General features: G+C 34.5%; 1 protein-coding gene across 1 annotated transcript in view; it reads left to right on the top strand.

Annotated features, from left to right (window-relative positions):
* Ankrd31 (ankyrin repeat domain 31) overlaps positions 1 to 16,719 on the top strand; it is a 190,863-nt gene extending 174,144 nt beyond the window's left edge. Inside the window, 3 exon segments of the mRNA XM_034636448.2 lie at positions 3,118 to 3,220; positions 8,007 to 8,076; positions 16,572 to 16,719. Of these exon segments, the coding sequence (XP_034492339.2) occupies positions 3,118 to 3,220; positions 8,007 to 8,076; positions 16,572 to 16,719 (321 nt within the window).
* The last annotated feature ends 2,372 nt before the right edge of the window (positions 16,720 to 19,091 follow it).

Raw genomic sequence — 19,091 nt, 5'->3', positions numbered from 1 at the left:
AAACATATATTCTTAACCACAATGTTTTTTGTATTATAATGAGCCTAAAAAATACAGTTTTCTTTTGTTTCTTTGCTTTGTTCCCCTACTCTGAGATCTAAAAACAAAACAACTATCCTTTTCTCTTTCTTTTCTTGAGGTATTGAAAATTGTAAGACTTGCTGCTTAAAACTTACAGATTCCTATTAATCCATATTATAAATTGTTTTTCTGAAGACATGAGAAAAACAGACTGATACTTTCAAAAATAAAATGGACTCCCATCAGGGAAATAAATTTTTGGACACCTCTTTAATATTCAAAGGTGTCATGGTTTAGATATTATGTATCCCCCTAAAGTTTGTGTGTGAGACAATGCAAGAAGTTTTAGAGGAGAGAGGATTGGGTTATGAGAGCCTTAACCCAGTCAGTGAATTAATTGCCTGATAGGATTAACCGATAGATGAAGGAGGATAGAGTGTGGCCGGAAAAGGTGGGTCACTGGGGGCGTGCCTTTGGGCCTGCATTTTGTTTTTGACAAGTGGAGCCTTTCTTTCTGCTTTCTGATCATCAAGTAAGCCGCTTCCCTCCACTAAACTCTTCCTCCATGAAGTTCAGCCTTATTTGAGCCCTTACCTATGAACTGAGACCTATGAAACTGAGCGCTTAGATAAACTTCCTCCTCTAAAGTTGTTCTTGTCAGGTCTTTTAATCACAGCAGTGAAAAGCTGACCAAAACAAAAGGCAGTCAGGAGGTTGAGACAGGAGGATCACCAAGTTCAAGGTCAGTCTCAGAAACTTAGTGAGGCCCTAAGCAACCCTGTCTCCAAAAAAAAGAAAAAAAAATTCAAAAGCAGGTAATGTTTTATATTTTTTTCTTGATTCATATGAATAGGTATACAGAAACATTTGTTATAGCAATTAATAATGACAGTTAATATTGCCAAAATAAAGTTAATTGATATTCTCACTTGCTTATTAACCACATTTCCATGTGGTTCATCTACCTCACACATAAGTACTTGTGCACGCACGCACACACACACACAAACACACATGTGTTGCATACATCCTACTTCTTCCCCAGCATCCTTCTTTCTTAAGTCTGCTATGAGGGAATCAGCATAGGCTAATATCTGAGGAATAATGGACATTGGCTATAAGGTTTCAGGGAAAACCCCAGTGGCCTTAGGACAAAACATCCCTGCAACTTTACCTTTTAGAAAAGCAAGAACATAACAACCTACAGATATCTTCATAGAACACAGCTTATACTGTCTCTTACTTTTTCTCATCTGGGGGAACATGACAAAGTTTCTGAGAGCACTAGAGGCCATGAAGTCCAAAAACCTCAGAAACTAGCCTCCAGCTCTTCCTACCATGCCTCTGTCAGAGTGGGCATGTGAGCTACATTTGGATCCTTAGTAAAATTTTCAGGATTCAAAGTTTGAGCTGTATGAAATGTGATAACTGTTTGCACTTTTGCTTTAGCCAACTGGAGCACAGACACTAATATGAAATACAATTTCTAGAAGTGACTGTCTGTTTCTTTTGAGTCTTTTCATTAATTTATTCAACAAATCACTCTACTTTGTGAAAGATACACTTTAACTCGGTGGATTTTCTTAAAGTTGTGTTGTTTATATCTGAATTACCTCCAGTGGTATGTGTAAGTCACTTTATGTTACCCAGTACTAAAACTGATTAAAAAATATGCTTTTAAAGTATGAGATGAAGACGCTAACATACTGAACCTGCGCTTCCATTAGTTTATAAGGTATATTAGATATTGTCAGGGCATAACCCGTACAAAATTCATTATTTATAATTATTGGGTTTTTTAGAGAACTGACAAATGACATTCAGGAGCTGTTTCTCTCCTTTTATTTCATGGCAAATGAGGAGGGATTGGCACACTGGGCAAGCCAAATATATCCCATTTGCTTTACTTGGCTTTGTTTGGTGAGGGGTTGAGCCCAAATCCTATATGTACTTTATAGATCACCTATGCCTTCCTGGCCCTGTTCAATTAACAAGATTTTAGGATGTGACAGATAGTATGCCAGATGCTTTTCATGCATTTTATCTCTTAATCCTCTAAGAACTTAATACACTGAAGATACTTGTTTCACAAATGGATAACCTGAGGCTTGAAATTTAAGAATCTTACTTAACAGTTGTGGCTTCAGTCTTTTATTCCATAATGTCAGGCATTATGTGAAGTGCTAAAGATATACAAATGAATATGACACAGACCATGTCCTCTAGAAGTTTATGGCTTACTTGACACAAGAGACATTAAAACATAATTTCTTTTAAATGGAATAAATGCTGTGACAGAAATAGGAGCACAAAAGATATGAGAGCCTAGAGGAAGGTCATTAAATTTAGAGGTTATAAGAAGACATCCTGGAGGAAGAGATGTTGAAATTGAGAATTGATACTCTGCCCTAAGAGAACCTGCCCTTTGGGGGTTTTAGGTAGCCCTAGACCTAAGAGTGGGGAGTGCAAAGACCCGAGGACCAGGAATATTTCTGGTAGGTATATGCCTCAGCCCTGTCCATTATTTATAAATATTTTTAAGCTCTGGCCTATGGGATTAATAAAAACATCTAAGTCCACATTTTTTTATAACTGGATATGTAGACCTGAAATATTAATAATCTAATCATCTAAATATTTTATTTCTTGAAAAGTACTATTACTTTTAAGGCTTAATTTTTTAATGTCAATATTTTTTGAGGTCATAAAATAGCAGATGAAAGATTAACAGTTGTTGAATAAGTGAATGGATGAAAGAGGTAGTAATATACATCAGGGGTCAGTAAATTTTTTCTGTAAACAGGCCAGATAATAAATAATATTTTAGGTTTCATGGGCATGTCACACTATTAAGTTCTTTTGTAGACAAAAGTGGGCAGAGATGTTAAGTAAGTGACTGGGTGTCACTGTGTTCTAATAAAATATTATTTTCAAAATTATTTACCAAAAAAGGAGGCAGTCTGTACTTTGCCATGGGCTATAGTTGGATCTACAATAATCAGTACTTAACAAAAATTACAATTTTCAGGAGATTGATATATTTGCCTCTTACAGAATGTATGTTTTTTTTTTAATTTTGGTTTTGATTATGTGTAGGTAACGTATCTTGGGAAGGAGCTTTTAAAGTATGTTTCTGAGGAAGTACCTGTATCTCCAGAACCAAATGTAGTACCTCAACAACATCAGTCTTGTCTTCCAGGTATGTCTGGCCCAACATCTGTTTCTTGGTTGTGGGATAAAAACACCCAAACCTACTCTTTTTATTGTGTGTGTGTTTTGGTCTTTTATTTTTCATTGAGGTAAAATTCACTATTATTCATTACAATTAACCATTTTAAAGTGAAAAATACTGTGGCATTTAGTACACTCACAATGTTACACAACCACTACTTTGATTAGTTTCAAATATTTTCATCACCCCAAAAAGAAACTTACTCCCCATTCTCTACTCCCCCAAGTTCCTGGAAACCCCAGGGTCTACTTTCTGGAATGGATGAACCTGTTCTGAATATGGAATTATATAAGATAAGACTTTTTGAGTCTGACTTCTACTTTATATGATATTTTTGAAGGTTATTTTAGCATGTATCTGTACTTCAGACAGTACTTCTATGACAGTAGAGTGTATTTTGACATATTATCCATACATGGAGTATAAATTATTATAATCCTATTCTTGTGGTTATACATGATGTATAATTTCACTGGTGGTATATTCATACCATTTATATCTTTTTCCCCACATCCTTGCCAACATTTATTGTTACTTTTATTCTTGATAATTGCCATTCTGACTGGAGTGAGATGAAATCTCAGTGTACTTTTATTTTGCATTTCTCTAATTGTTAGAGATGTTGAACATTCTTTCATATATTTGTTGACCATTCATATTTCTTTTTCTGTGAAGTGCCTGTGCAGTTCCTTTTTCCATTTATTGATTGGGTTATTTGGGTTTTGGTGTTAAGTTTTTTGAATTCTTTATATATCTTGGAGATTAATGTTCTATCTAAAGTGCAAGTGGCAGAGATTTTTCCCCCATTCTTTAGGCTCTCTTCACATTCTTAATGGTTTCCTTTGCTGTGAAGAAGCTTTTTAGTTTGATTCCATCCGATTTATTGATTCTTGATTTTAGTGCTTGGACTTTATGTCTTGTTGAGGAAGTCAGTTCCTAAGCCGACACGATAGAGTGTCTACACTTTGTCTACATTTTTTTTTTTTTTTTTTTTTTTTTAGTAAGTGCGGAGTCTCTGGTCTAAGGCCTAGGTCCTTGATCCACTTTGAGTTGAGTTTCATGCAGGGTGAGAGATAGGGGTTCAATTTCATTTTGCTACACGTGGATTTCCAGTTTTTCCAAAACTGTTTGTTGAAGAGGCTGTCTTTTCTCCAATGTTATGTTTATGGCACCTTTGTCTAGTAGGAGATAACTGTATATATGGGTTTGTCTCTGTGTCTTCTATTCTGTTCTATTGGTCTTCATGTCTGTTTTGGTGCCAATATCATGCTGTTTTTGTTATATAGCTCTGTAGTATAATTTAAGGTCTAGTATTGTGAGATCTTCTGGTTCACTTTCTTATTAAGGATTGCTTTGGCTATTCTGGGCCTCTTATTTTTCCAAATGAATTTTTCATGACTGCTTTTTCTATTTCTATAAAGAATGTCAATGGGATTTTAATAGGAATCACAATAAATCTGTATAGCGTTTTTGATATTATGGCATTTTGACAATATTAATTCTTGTCTATCCAAGAACATGGGAGATCTTTCCATCTTTTAAGTTCTTCAATTTCCTTCTTTAGTGTTCTGTTGTTTTCATTGTAGAGGTCTTTTCACCACTCTTCTTAAGTTTTTGATTGTGTTTGGATGGGCTTTTTTGTTTTGTTTTGTTTATTTTTTAAGGCTGTTGTGAATGGGATAATTTTCCTAATTTCTCTTTCAGCTGATTCTTCTTTGGTATAAAGGAACGCAATTGACTGATGGCTGTTAATTTTATATCCTGCTACTTTGCTAAATTTGTTTATGAGTTCTAGAAGGTTTCTCATAGAGTTTTTGGGTCTTCCAAATATAGGACCATGTTGTTGGCATATATTTAACTTTTTGAAGAACAGCCACTCCTTTCCAAAGCAGTGTAACCATTTTACATCCCCAATTGTAATTTCAAGGGTTCTTATTTTTGTACATCCGTACTAACACATCCATTTTATTCCTAACTACTGTTGATTTTAGGAGAATTTAAAAAATGACAAAATCCTTTATAATTCTTTTTTCTGAATCTATTCTGTACTTTCTTTGGTTAATTTTTAAAAAGTATCATATAGGAATCAGTCATGTAACATAGATAGGAAAAGGTAAGAGAAAAGTAATAGAAATACAAGGGGAAAGATGGCAAGATAAGTTGGAATCGAAAAATGCAAAAGCTGAATGCATCAAGGATATTTTATAATTTTTATAATTCATCACAGTGTGAATCTTTATATTAAAACTTTTTCCGCTTAAAAAAAGTATCATTAAAATCATGCCCAAAGTGACATGATTTGGTTATTAAAATATTTTCTATAAATAGGTACTAAAATAAATCTTTGCTTATTAAACTAATACTCCTGGTTGGGGATGTAGCTCAAGGGTGAAGCACTTACCTAGCATGCATGAATCCTAGGTTTAATCCTTAGTACAAAAAAAAAAATTGTATACCAAACTAATACTCCTTATTAAATGGAGTAAACTTCCTCATGAGAAAACTAAAGATGTAGTCTTCACCAGTGAGCAGCACATTTTGAAATGATCTATGAAAGGGCAGAACACATTTCTGAAAAACAGCAGTATTATATTATTCGTCTCTACCACAGTACCCTCTCTTTTTATCTTGGTGTCCCAGTTGAAGACAATATAAGCAGAGAGGTAGTGCAAAATAGAAAATGACAATACTCTGATAAGCAGGATAAAGAACCAAACAGGATTTCTATCACCAAGTCCTTAACCAGAAGTTCTCAGGAATTATTCCTTTTCTTACTACAAAGCTCCATAATTCAAACTACTTTTCTCTTCTAACTTTATACTTATCCCACACTAATCGCTCAGTATTATCCTTTCTCAAACACTGGCTACATGATAGGGTGCATTCTTCCCAGTTTTCTGAAGACGGCCTCAAAAGTACTTTTCATCAGTAATGGGAAACTTAATCTGGGAGACCAGGTAACAATAAATTAATTAAGTTAAATTTTTTAAGAAACTGGAAATAGTTCCTGTAGTAATTCATGGTCTTTGATCCCTAACTTTTAACTACAGATCTATTAAATCAATTCTTGTGGTAAGTTCCAGTATCCTGAATTTTTAAAAGTGACTCTTACATAGCCAGTCTGACTATAGACTTTGGATGACTAAGTAATATTTGATTTTTTATGCAGATGATAATTTGACAAACCTTGATATTCAACATTTTACTTAGATTCCTAAGGGTGGAATTACTAAAGCATGCAAACTCTCTCTTGCTCTCAGATCTGTCTTCACTCTCTTTTTCCCTAGTGCATATGCACAGATGCTCACACTCATACACACACTTAGCTCTTCTGTAGGGGCTCAGATCCAGGAAACAGATCCTGAATCTATTCTATGCTTTCCCAGCAGGTAGAAGATGCACAACACAGTTAGGATAGTAGACATGCCTTATTCATAGGTGGCAACAGCCTCCAGCTTTAGCTTTAGCCTCAAGCTGGTTCCATTTTGCCCTAGTCAGTTCTATTTAGCACATCACAAGTCTTTTCCATAGGCCCTTTTATATGCAGGCCAAAGAAGGCGCAGTGCCAACAGGTTGCGTAAGTGGGCATGTGCTCAGAAGCAAAATATTTATAATCTTGAATAAATACACTGAATCAGGTAGTTTCTGACCTTGACTACACACTGACCATAATGTAACTGATTCGTGTCCTTAGTTACACACTAAAAATATAACAATAGCCTTTCAGAAGCCTCAGCAAGGTATCCTAACTACAGCCATTTTGAGCCTACCCCAACACATGTAGGCACATACTCTTGGAGGAAAGTCAAGCAAACTCTTTCTCCTGCTACTTTTTTTTTTTTTAATTTTTTTTTTAGTTGTTAATGGACCTTTATTTATATGCAAAGCTGAAAAATGAACCCAGTGCCTCACATATGCTAGGCAAGTGCTCTACCACTGAGCCACAACCCCACCCCTCTCCTGCTACTTTTTTACCTGAAGAGTCAAAGCAGGACTGTAGGCTCTTCCTTATATCATGATGGTCCTCTGTGCATCAGATTTTCTAGTCTAGGCATTCCCAACCTCTGACCAGGAATCTCCTTCCTTAGATGGTACACAGTTCCCCTATTACATGACCATGAAATCAGAAATTGGATTCTGAACAGCTGTTTCTATTGCTTATAATATAAAGTTTCTTACTATTAATTTCTTTTTAGAAATCCTGATTTTTCTTTCCATTAGATATTTTGGAAACATTAAGGCTAATTTGAGAATTCTGGAGGTACCAGACTTTAGTCTTGTCCTAGTACTCTACAGGCAGGTCCCAGTTGGTGAACAGCTGTAGGCTACTATTTGGACCTCCTTGATTAGGATTCTTTCATACCTATTTTAAGGTACTTAACCAAAATCCAAAGACCTAACAAGTTAGAAAATTTTTAAATTCTTTTAACCGTATTATAAGCAAAGCATTCAGGAGACAATTTTTCTCTTTCTGCATGTCAAAATGTGATGGTTAAGGGTCTAAAACTGTGAAGACCATAAAATCTAAAATAAATAAATAATTGCATAGCTTTCATCAGCACACCTGAGATTATAAGCATAATCTGTTCTCTTATGCTTTTGATGATCACAGTCTTCATAACAAGTGTTTTTTTGGGAAAAGGAAAATTAGAAAGAACTATTTACTTTTTGCTTAGCTAGGATTACCATGCATCCTGGTTTGACCAGAACAGTCTCTAATTGGTGTAACTATTTGTAACACTTACACTTTTAGAAGTACCTTGTTTAGATGGCCCAGTATAGAAACCAACCAAATTGGTATTTAAGAAAATAAAATTTGGATAATGGAGAAAGAGAGAAACTTTCAATTTCATTTACTTTTATAAGAAGTATATAGATTCTAAGATATTTTGCAAATAGTCAAATCTTTTTAGCATTTTTTAATTTATATATGACTGTGGAATGCATTACAATTCTTATTACACATTTAGAGCACAATTTTTCATACTCTGGTTGTATACACAGTATATTCACACCAATTCTTGTCTTCATACCTGTACTTTGGTTAATAATATGATCATCATATTCCACCATCATTAATAACCCCATGCCCCCTCCCTTCCCCTCCAGTCCCTCTGCCCCATCTAGAGTTCATCTATTCCTCCCATGCTCCCGCTCCTGTCCCTCTATGAATCAGCCTCCTTATATCAAAGAAAACATTCAGCATTTGGTTTTTTGGGTTGGCTAACTTCACTTAGCATTATCTTCTCTAACTCCATCCATCTACCTGCAAATACCATGGTTTTATTCTCTTTTATTGCTGAGTAATATTCCATTGTTTATAAATGCCACATTTTTTTATCCATTCATTTATTAAAGGCACCTAGGTTGGTTCCACAGTTTAGCTATTGTGAATTGTGCTGCTATAAACATTGATGTGGCTGTGTCCCTGTAGTATGCTGTTTTTAAGTCCTGATAGTCAAGTCTTATGCATATCATTCTGTATTATAAATAATTGCTTGCTTCCTTGCTTTAATTTCCTGATAATTTAAGAAGTTCTTTAAGTTCTGACATTTTTATTTTTTATGAGCTCCTGCTTCTTACTGTATACCCCAATGCCTGGCATAGCATAGCTTCCCAATAAGTGTTTATTGAATAATATTCATTAAATAAACACATGAGTGAGTTAAAGCATGAAAGTGACCCAAAGGACTTGTTGTTTTAAAACTGGTTTTACTTTGATTGTCTTATTAGGTATGGATGCCATGACCTCAAAGGTTTATAACATAATCTGTAGTGAAAAATTCAACAAATAGAAAATGGGATTTGGGTCAATTAATATTGTCTCCTTTATCAAAATTTGCTGTTTCTAATTGTGAGATATGTAGGAGTGATAGCCCTGAACATTTTCTCAGACAGAAATTTAGAGAACTCTCAATACTCCCTCTCATACTTTCTCCCTGCCCTTCTTTATGAGAGATCATAAAGAAGTTATCTTCAGCTTTGTTAATCAGTATTTCCTAAAGTTATTTGTTCAGATGATATCTATCAATATTTTATAGAACAAATATCAGCAGCCTTAATATCCAATTTATTTACATGTAATCTCGGATTCGTGGTAATCAAGAAAATCCTGAGTCATGAAGTCAGTGTGACAAAAATTCTTAATCTGGCCATTTTAAGATTTTCTTCAGTGAGTCGTAGATAATGGAAGAGCTTTATTCTGAAGTCTTCACCAAAAATAATTGAATTGGTAACTCAAGTCAAGTATTGAAGGGCTTCAGTGTTAAGATGTCGTATGTTGGCCCATTGAGGGTATGCTGTTTCTGATATAAAAACACAAATCTTTTAAAACAAAATTTTGTTGATGAAATCCCTGAAGCATCTATTATCTCAAAAATCCTTTTAAAATTTGAATGTAATGAGTCTATGATGCCTTTTCTCTGGAAATTCATAATGTCCTCCCAGACCTTTCCACTTCATGCCTACTTGACTATAATTCTTCTTCTGCATTATTGAGAAGATATTCAATCATATTTTAGTATGAACTAGAAGAGCAAAAAATGAATATTCCCAAACTTCTACATATTTGGGATCATTATATAGGGGACATATTGACATTTTTATGACATATTTATGACATATTTTTAAGATATCCTGTTAAGATATCTTTAAAATATCTTAAGATATTCTGTTAAGATAGATCACATTTCACTGGGTACAGTGACGCACGCCTGTAAAGGGGATGCTGAAGTAAGAAAATTGAGAGTTCAAAGCCAGCCTCAGCAAAATTGAGGCACTAAGCCAGTGAGACCCTGTCTCTAAATAAAATACAGAATAGGGCTGGGGATGTGGTTCAGTGGTCGAGTGCCCCTGAGTTCAATCCCCAGTACCTGCCCCCAAAAGAAGATAGATTACATTTCACTATTTACTTGGAAGCCAATATCGTGTATTTATGTACCCCATCACTATAATACTAAGATACTCAAAACACAGTATGCTAAATGTATTTTTTTTTAAAAATCACCTGAAGTCTTTTCCCAAACCATCACTTAATACATACTGACTATGTATTTAATGGAGAGCCAACATCATATGTTTGTTTTAAATATGCTTTTCCAGGAAAACTAGTAACATACTTTTCCAGGTTTTAATAAAATAATCTTTAAACTACTGATAATATTGAGATAAATGACTTTAAAGACAGTTTTCTTCATTTCAGGGTTGTTATTGTGCTTCCTATCTCTGTAAAAGTAAATGTAATAGAGCATAAACATAGACAGGTGCTTCTTTTTATGTGGTTAAGAACTTGAAGCCTATGGAAGATGAGTGCCTGATAACAGTGCAGAGGATGTTTATTTCAGCTCGTATTTACAACTCCTGTTCTTTTTCATTATGTGAAACATAATGTTTTTTACTCTGTTATCATGATTGACACTCCTTTGACCTAATTCACAAAGTAGAGAATACATCTATTCATAGGGGAGGCAAGAGAAGAAAACTGTGTTTATTGAGTACGGGTTATGTTCCTGGCCCTCTGCTAGGTTCCTTACATACATTAGGCCATTTAGGAGCGTTCTGAGGTTCTTTCTGCTTAAACAAATGCACAAAAAGCTGAACACTTTACATATAAAATCAAGTACTCCAAACCAAATTCAGCTGAAAACTCCTCCCATTAGATTTCAGATTTTCCCCCACAAAATGAGAGCTTAAATCATTTATAAGTAACGATACTTTCAGTCTATTTCTTGATTATAGTACAGTTTTCATAGATAACTTTTGATATTATCAATGTAAATCTATATCAAATTCTTAATTTAGTTTTAAGGATCAAATCATGTAATATTGCATCATCATTTTTACTCTTTAGGATCCCTCTGTTTAAAAAAAAAAAAAAAGAAAGGCATTAAGCTTTATCCCAATGTAACTACACAGATATATTTTTACCATCTACTGAAATAATTGTTAATCATTTTGCTTTTGATTGGAGTTATATTTCTGATTCAAAATTGTGGTAGCATAGAAAAATCATTCTTGGTTATGGGCATAAAGCTCCTAAAGTCCCTGGAATTTCCCAAGTGATAAAAAGTGATAGCATCTTTTTTTCTTATAAGAAGACTTTTGCTGGACCCTAGATAGCCTTAGAATAGAGGCTGGTCACCAGAAAGACACCAGACAGCCTTGATTAGGAGTTTTAAGATTCTACCCCATCCTATACCCTCCAGAGACAGGAGAAGGGGGCTAAAAAATGAGTTAATCATTAGTGGCCAGCAATTTAATCAATTATTCCTGCATAATGAAACCTCCATAAAAACCAATAAATGACAGGATTTAGAGAGCTTCTGAATTGGGGAACACATTGAGGTTCTGGGAGAGTTCCAGGCCCAGAGAAAACATGGAAGTTCCTTGCCTTATGCATCTCTTTTATTTGGCTATTCCTGAGTGTAATTATTTAAAAAACAAAAACAAAACAAACAAACAAAAAAACTGGTAATACTAAGTGAAGTACTTTCCTGAGTTGTGTGAGTCATCCTGGAAAATTCCCCTTGGGAGGGGTATGTTGTGAAAAACCCTCAAATTTCTAGTTAAGTCAGACAGAAGTATAGGTGACCCAGGACCTGATGCTTACAGCTGGTATCAGAAATGAGGACAGTCTTGTGAGACTGAGCCCTTAAACTTGTGGTGTCTGAGCTAGTTTACAATACAAAGCAATATTGACTAACACTTTACAATTTTATAGAATGCTTTCTCATGTATTCTAATTTGACAAAGATGAGTAATGGGAATGGTTAGAGAAATGGGGGGGGGACAGTTTTAGTATTACTGCGTTGCTTTGTTAGAGAAAATTCTACTCCCAGAAGTCACTAAATTTCAAATGTCCATCTGAAAGTGTTGTTTTCCAGACAATTTTGTTGTATCATCTCAAGCATCCCAATGTTGGTATATTCTGTTTTCAATGTATTACTTGGGAAGATGAGCACTTCGCTTTTTCCAGAGTTACTGCATACCATTCTGTATTTGGCTAGACATCTTCTCTATGTGAACAACATAGTGATGATTTATTCCAAATAAAATGAAACTCACCTTATTTGCAGTGTTCTTGACCCTTCTTAAAAGTGCCTTTATTTAGGCCTGTGGCATTTGAGGGAGGCCTGCCCTTTGAAAAGAGATGCTGGGTTTTTTTGGTGCATACAAGCCCACCCTTCCTCTGGTTTTCCATAGCTTTTCCTAATTCCACATGTGACTGCAATAACAGACAAGAGGATCAAATGAGATGATGTATATAAAATTTCCTAAAGCAATATCAATGAAACTACAGGGATTATGATAGCTATAAAATGGTTATATTTAAATGTCAATACTTGTACCTTGCTGATCTGTTACCTTAAATCATATATTTTTCCATGGTATTCATATTTTCAGTCATCTACTTATTTGATCTCATGTATTGGAATTTCTTAAAATATGCATATTATAGGGCTGGGGTTGTGGCTCAGTGGTAGAGTACTTGCCTAGCAAGTGTGAGGCACTGGGTTCCATCCTCAGCACACCATAAAAATAAATAAATAAAATAAAGATGGTGTGTCCATCTACAACTGAAAAAAATATTTTAAAATATGCATATTATAGTAAAAGGGATATCAAAACTTAGATACTGGATGGGCTTTGTATTTTTTTCATATGCCTGGTTCTCAGACCCAGTTGTCTAGTTCTTTGCAAAAATGTTCTATCTAATTCTTAGAGTATAGAAGTTCTTTATAGATAGGATTAAGTTTGTCTACATGCAACAAAAAACCTCAAATACCATAGTTTAAACACACAAAGTTTTATTCTTTCATGGAGAAGACTGGATGTTAGTGATCCCAAATAGACAGAACACCACTGGAAAGTCATACTGTCTTTCTGCTCCATCTTCCTCAGCACTGATTTACATTTTCAGGTCTATCCATGACCCAAAGTAGTAATGAATCTCCATCTATCACATCTGTATTCTAGACATTAGGAAGATGGAAAGCAAGGTGGCAAAAAAAGGGCTGGGGTGAGGAACTTTGATAGATGTCTTTTCCCTTAAAAAGACAGCTGTCCCTGAAATCTACACATTTTGGTTTAGAATTCATTGGCCAGAATTTAGTCAAATGCCACACTTAGCTTTAAGAAGGGCTGAAAAATAGTTTTTCCACTTAACGTATTGCCCAATTCTGTTGCTGTAGGAGGTGGGGTGGAGTGGAGGCAACTCATAGTCTCTGCCAGAAATCTTTTTTTAGATAGCTATAAATAAGGAAAATATCTATTTAAGCATAATAAATTGTGTTGAGTAATTTGACGTGTTGCAAGAAACTTTATAGTGGAGATTCAAACAGTGAACCTTCTCTGAAAACTGGATTAACAGCAGGATGATGTGAATGTACTTGGGCTGGCTGTGAAGACTCAAAGAGAGCCCAGGTCTAAGGTGGTAGGGTTTTGTGCCTTCAGAAAAGTATGTACCTTGTCAGCTGAGGACCTTCCTGCCCTTCCCCTCTGGCAGCAAATAGAGGAATTCCCAGTACCAGAGTATTAATAGATCTTGGCTCACCCCCAGTTGTTTCTTTTGTGCTTTTAATAGAATTATTAACAATAGAATAGTTTTTATAAAATGTCATTTAAACTGTATGTGAATTACATACTTGTTACCAAATTATGAACTTGTTTGTTTTCCTAACAGTTTCATATAACATTATGGAAATCAATAATCAGAAGTATTGCATCTGTTTCCAGCAGTCATTCATTGTTGCTAAATAATAATTAATGTATATATGCATTACTAAAATATTTGATGCATTGAAAAGTAATAAAAATGAGCTATTTAAAACTTATTTTAAGCCAGATGTGGTGATACCACCTGTAGTTCCAGCTACACTCAGGAGACTGAGGGGAAGGATTATTTGAGCCCAGCAGTCCAAGATTAGCCTGGCAATGAGACCCTGTCTCAAAACAAACACATTTTTTTTTCATTTTAGTCTTCACAGAATAAGAAATGTAAGCAGTGATTCTCTGAAGCAATGGCTGAGTTAAATATTAAATATGTAGATATTTCAGAACTAATGCTGTGGGTGTGTTGTTACCAAGACATGAACTTTTATCTTTCTGTCTTTTGGAACACCAGATTTAACTAAATATTACATTCCAGTGAAGGTGCCCAGTGAACTAAGGAATACAGTTTGGGAGCAGAATTTTGATCTATACAGTGATTAAATTCCTGACCTAATTAATACCATGCTCTGATTAATATCATAAAATACATGCAGACAGAATTAATAGGCACTTTCCCAGTCCTAGAAATTTTAAAGGACATTAAATCTATGAAAGATATTCATGATAAAATAATAGAGACTTTTTTTTTTTACTACCAGAGTGGGAAAGCTTAAAAACATTGATAATATTCGGTGTTGGCAAGTATATGGAAGAAAGAACAGGTTATCTAACCTGTATTTGTATATATTATTGGTGAGAGTTTAAAAGGATGCATTTGAAGGCTCCTCTTGCAGAAATTTTTAAAATTTAAAATGTGTATAAATCTGGGTTGTGGTAGTGGCTCAGTGGTAGAGCACTTGCCTAGCATGTGTTAGGCACTGGGTTTGATCCTCAGCACAACATAAAATAAATAAATAAAATAAAGGTATTGTGTCCATCTACAACTAAAAGAAAATAAAAATAATAAGATGTGTTCAAATCCTTCAACTTAGTAATTCTACTTCTGAATAGCAGTCCTATAGGGGTATTTGCACATTCCTGAATATTGAAAAATTAAGAATAAATTGTGAATTATAAATAAACTATAGTAGATGCATTAACTTTCTCAAATCATATCTGAAGTGGGGGACAGTGTCTTGTGGGAGAAGGGACTAGTGTAAATGATAGTGTTTAATTGATGAAACCAAGCCAGCTTTGATGAAATATGTTTAATTATTGAAAGCCTTATTTCTGTGGTTTTTCCTCAGAGAAAAATATTCCCTACCCTCAACTTTTGTGGGATACCTTGTCTCAGAAAGTCTAAAAAACCAAAGCTATTAATATAGGAATTATTATGTTTATATATAGACCATGGGTTAAAAAGTCAAAATCCTTTGTATTATAAGTGACAGCTTAAAATCTTATCCAGATTGGCTTAAACTTCCAAAAAAGGAATTTTATTGATGCATTACATGAAAAGTCAGGAACAGGTCTTCAAGCTTTATCCAGGATTTGAACAGCATGACTAAGCACCCAGTTTCTCTGCTTTCCATTTCTTAGCTCCATTTCTCATTTCAGCTCCATCCTAATAGCCTCTCCTCATCATCCCAGCTCTATATTCTACCAGGTTCAAGTCTAGCAAAGAAAAATATGTATGGGGCTCTTTCCTAAAAGACCCAGTAGCAATCGTATTGCATCTTCACTTTCCTTTGAATGGGTTATATTCTCTTTCTTGAATCAAAGCCTACTTACTGATTGGCTCAGAGCTAAATAAATCATGTGGGGAACAACTTCACCAGTTGTTGGTGAACTTCAACTTCACATGGACCAGGTGGGGAAAAGGATGATCATACAGAGAAGCATAAATGAGTACTAGGCATAAAAAAGTCACTGACCTGAAGATATCTAGTTAGTGTAAAACATATCACCTATGATTATGAACAAAGCTCTGAGACTATAAGGGTATGTCTAACTAAAACTGTCTGTTGGAGGTTAATATTGGGGAGCAGAAAGAAACCAGTTTTATGATCACTGACCCCTTAAACTGGCAGAGCCAGAAGAACCCTCTTTAATCATCAGTCTTCTTCATCTCTCAGAAATGAAAGTTCAGAGAAACCATGTAACTTTCTTGAGACCACACACCAAGTTTGTGGTAGAGGTAGGATAGATCATCTATCTTCCAGCCTAATATTCTTTTCAGTAATAAATAATGATGATAATAATAGCAGCTAATATTTATTGAATATTTGCTATATGCCAGGGAATTTGCTAAGCATTACACATGCAAAATCTCATTTAATCATCACAACTGTCTTGTTTCTAGTTTATTGGAAATTGAGGCATTGAGGCAGAAGGGCTTGTTCAGTTACCTTAAGAAGCTTCCCTCATCCTTTGCCAAATGCTCTTGTTTTGGACTGCAAACAGGCCTCTCTCCCAAGGTCAGCCAGTACTGGTTTATAGTTTTGCCTCAGGTACAAAAAATGGAATGAGTGAAGAATGCCCTGGTCAAAGAACCTGTTATGTGTCCTCTCACATAGATTTTACTAGATTCTAGGATTTATAATAAATTTAAACCTTACATTGTGAAAGGCAGTTTTTAATTTCTCAATTTCTTGATGCATGTTTAAACAGGCACTTCCAGAGAGTCAGTGCAAAACATCCCACATCATCTACAAATCAATGAAATACTTTTAATCAACGATCAAGAATTTCTCCCACGCCATATAATGGATCAGCATTGGAAATTCTATGTGGAATGTGAGGAACTAACATTCTAAAGCTTTGTTGTTTTCAACAATTTTTTAGGTATTTGTTCATATTATCAACAAAGCTTTTTCTTTTATCTTGTGTGGTAGGCCTACTAGTTGCACTTTACTAGTTGCTACTTAAGATGTATATTTACTGTTATAATAAAACTATAACTTTTCACCTGTAATGGTAAGTTTAATACTTTTTTGCCATTTTGGCATTTCTGTATTGGCTATCTGGCTTCCCTTTTACTAACAAACTGAAAACTAACCTTTCTATAGGTACTTCTACCTTTGCATAAACAACAGATGGTCTTTAAGGAAAGTGAGAATGCATGTAACTGTGATTCATAGATAATGGCTCCAAAAAGACCCAGGTAAAGTAACTCACTAAAAACAAGAACATCAAATTCCAATATCTTCCCCCATTTAAATTGAATTTATCTCAAAATCAAAATGTAAAATTGTAAATGAAGTTTACATTTCATAAAAGTGTAGGTCTAGAATTGTTAACTGTGCTAAGTCTTAGAACAAAGAATGAGTCAAAATTTGGGGGCCAGTTATCTATATAGGATATACTTCACCTTTGTCTTTTGCTACATTGCCATGAAGGTTAAAAAGAAAAAAAGATGTACTCAAGAGCTTTATCAGTTTTCTCAAAGCTCTTAATCTTTGATGACCAAATCAGTCTTTACTTATCCTTCATTATCCCAAGATCCCAAATAAACCTTTTGACTTGGTGGCCTTATTCTATCTCTTCTGTGTCACTAGATCAAGAAGTCAAAATTGAAATAAAAATTTCTAGATTTCTTTTGGGGGATAAGATAGAATGTTGTATAGAATCTTCAGAAATACTTTTAGAATTTATAAGAAACTCATTAACAGTTCATTCCAAGGAAAGAAATTATAGGGTTGATGGGGTTGGGGATATAGCTCAGTTAGTAGAGTGCTTGCTTTGCATGCACAAGGCCCTGGGTTCAATCCCCAGCACCACCAAAAAAAAAAAAAAGTAAAAAGAAATTACAGGGTTGGGTAATTGAGAAGAAAGGAATACTTCTTTTTAACTACATGTACCTTTTGACAGCCTTTGAAATTGGTACCATGTATATATTCATTCTATTCCGATAAAAAATTCAATATCTGAAATCATCTGGAAAGGTTTTTCTGTTAATAAAAGTACAAAGAGGGGCTGGGGATGTGGCTCAAGCAGTAGCACCCTCGCCTGGCATGCATGCAGCCCGGGTTCGATCCTCAGCACCACATACAAACAAAGATGTTGTGTCCGCTGAAAACTAAAAAATAAATATTAAAAAAAAATTCTCTCTCTCTCTATCCTCTCTCTTTAAAAAAAAAGTACAAACATATTAAATTTTTCTTCCTTCAAGAGTCTAATAAAAATGTTTGACATAGAATAACCCTACATATTGTAATGTTTAAGAACCGACAGAACTTTATTGTTTCATGATAACTTCTTTAGAATACCATATTTTTTGGATACTTACATAATCCAGATTAGGTGGTATATTTGGCCTTATTTTTAAGAAAATATTTTAAATATGGGCTATATATAAATACATTTATGTGAAATATACAAATTGTTGGATAATGTTTAATGCAAACCCTGCTGTTATTAAAGAAATAAAAATCTTATACCTTTCTGTTTATGTATAACATATTTAGCAATATAAATATTTATAGTGTATATATACTTTTTATATGTATGGCTATGAAAATGTGTATTTGATAACTGTGTGGGTTGGGGGAATTATAATTTACAGAAGTCATACATTCTAAGTTTATAATTCAAGAGGTCTTGGAATCCTAAGTTTCCATTTTAGTGATCAAATTCTTAATTTCTCAAGCCCATTTATTATATTCTATATACCACTCTCTTGCTCTTGAAGTAAGCTGAGTATTAAACTAGACAACAAAAGGGTCTACTCCAACCAGAGTTGGAGAGAGACACCTTACTCTAGATCTTCTCTGTGAAAACACTAGGCAATTTGGGGTATTTGCTAGATGCTTTGCTTCTTCTGGACTCTAAATAAACTTTTACACTAAGCCACAGATGGGACCTTGAAGAAAATCTAATAATTCAGCATTCTACTTGATATTTTCACATTTCTATAAAACTGATTTCTAGAACACCTCAGGGTATACCCATCAACACAGTCTATTCCCTTTCATATTATTAGTCCTAAGTGTTTCAAAACGGGTATCCCAATGTCCTAGCTTCACAACCCTATTATGACAAAATAGTAATTCTTTGTAAAGGACAAATCATTATAGCACAAACTTACACTGACTTGATTGATGGAAATTTGCAAGCATACATCTTTGCCCTTTCTGCTCTTTCATTTAATCCTCCTCTCCTGAGTTCATTTTTGTCCTTATCAGTATCT

The sequence above is a fragment of the Marmota flaviventris genome, chromosome 5 (assembly GCF_047511675.1).
Source record: "Marmota flaviventris isolate mMarFla1 chromosome 5, mMarFla1.hap1, whole genome shotgun sequence".
Classification (NCBI taxonomy): Eukaryota; Metazoa; Chordata; class Mammalia; order Rodentia; family Sciuridae; genus Marmota; species Marmota flaviventris.
This window is presented reverse-complemented; position numbering and strand designations above follow the sequence as displayed.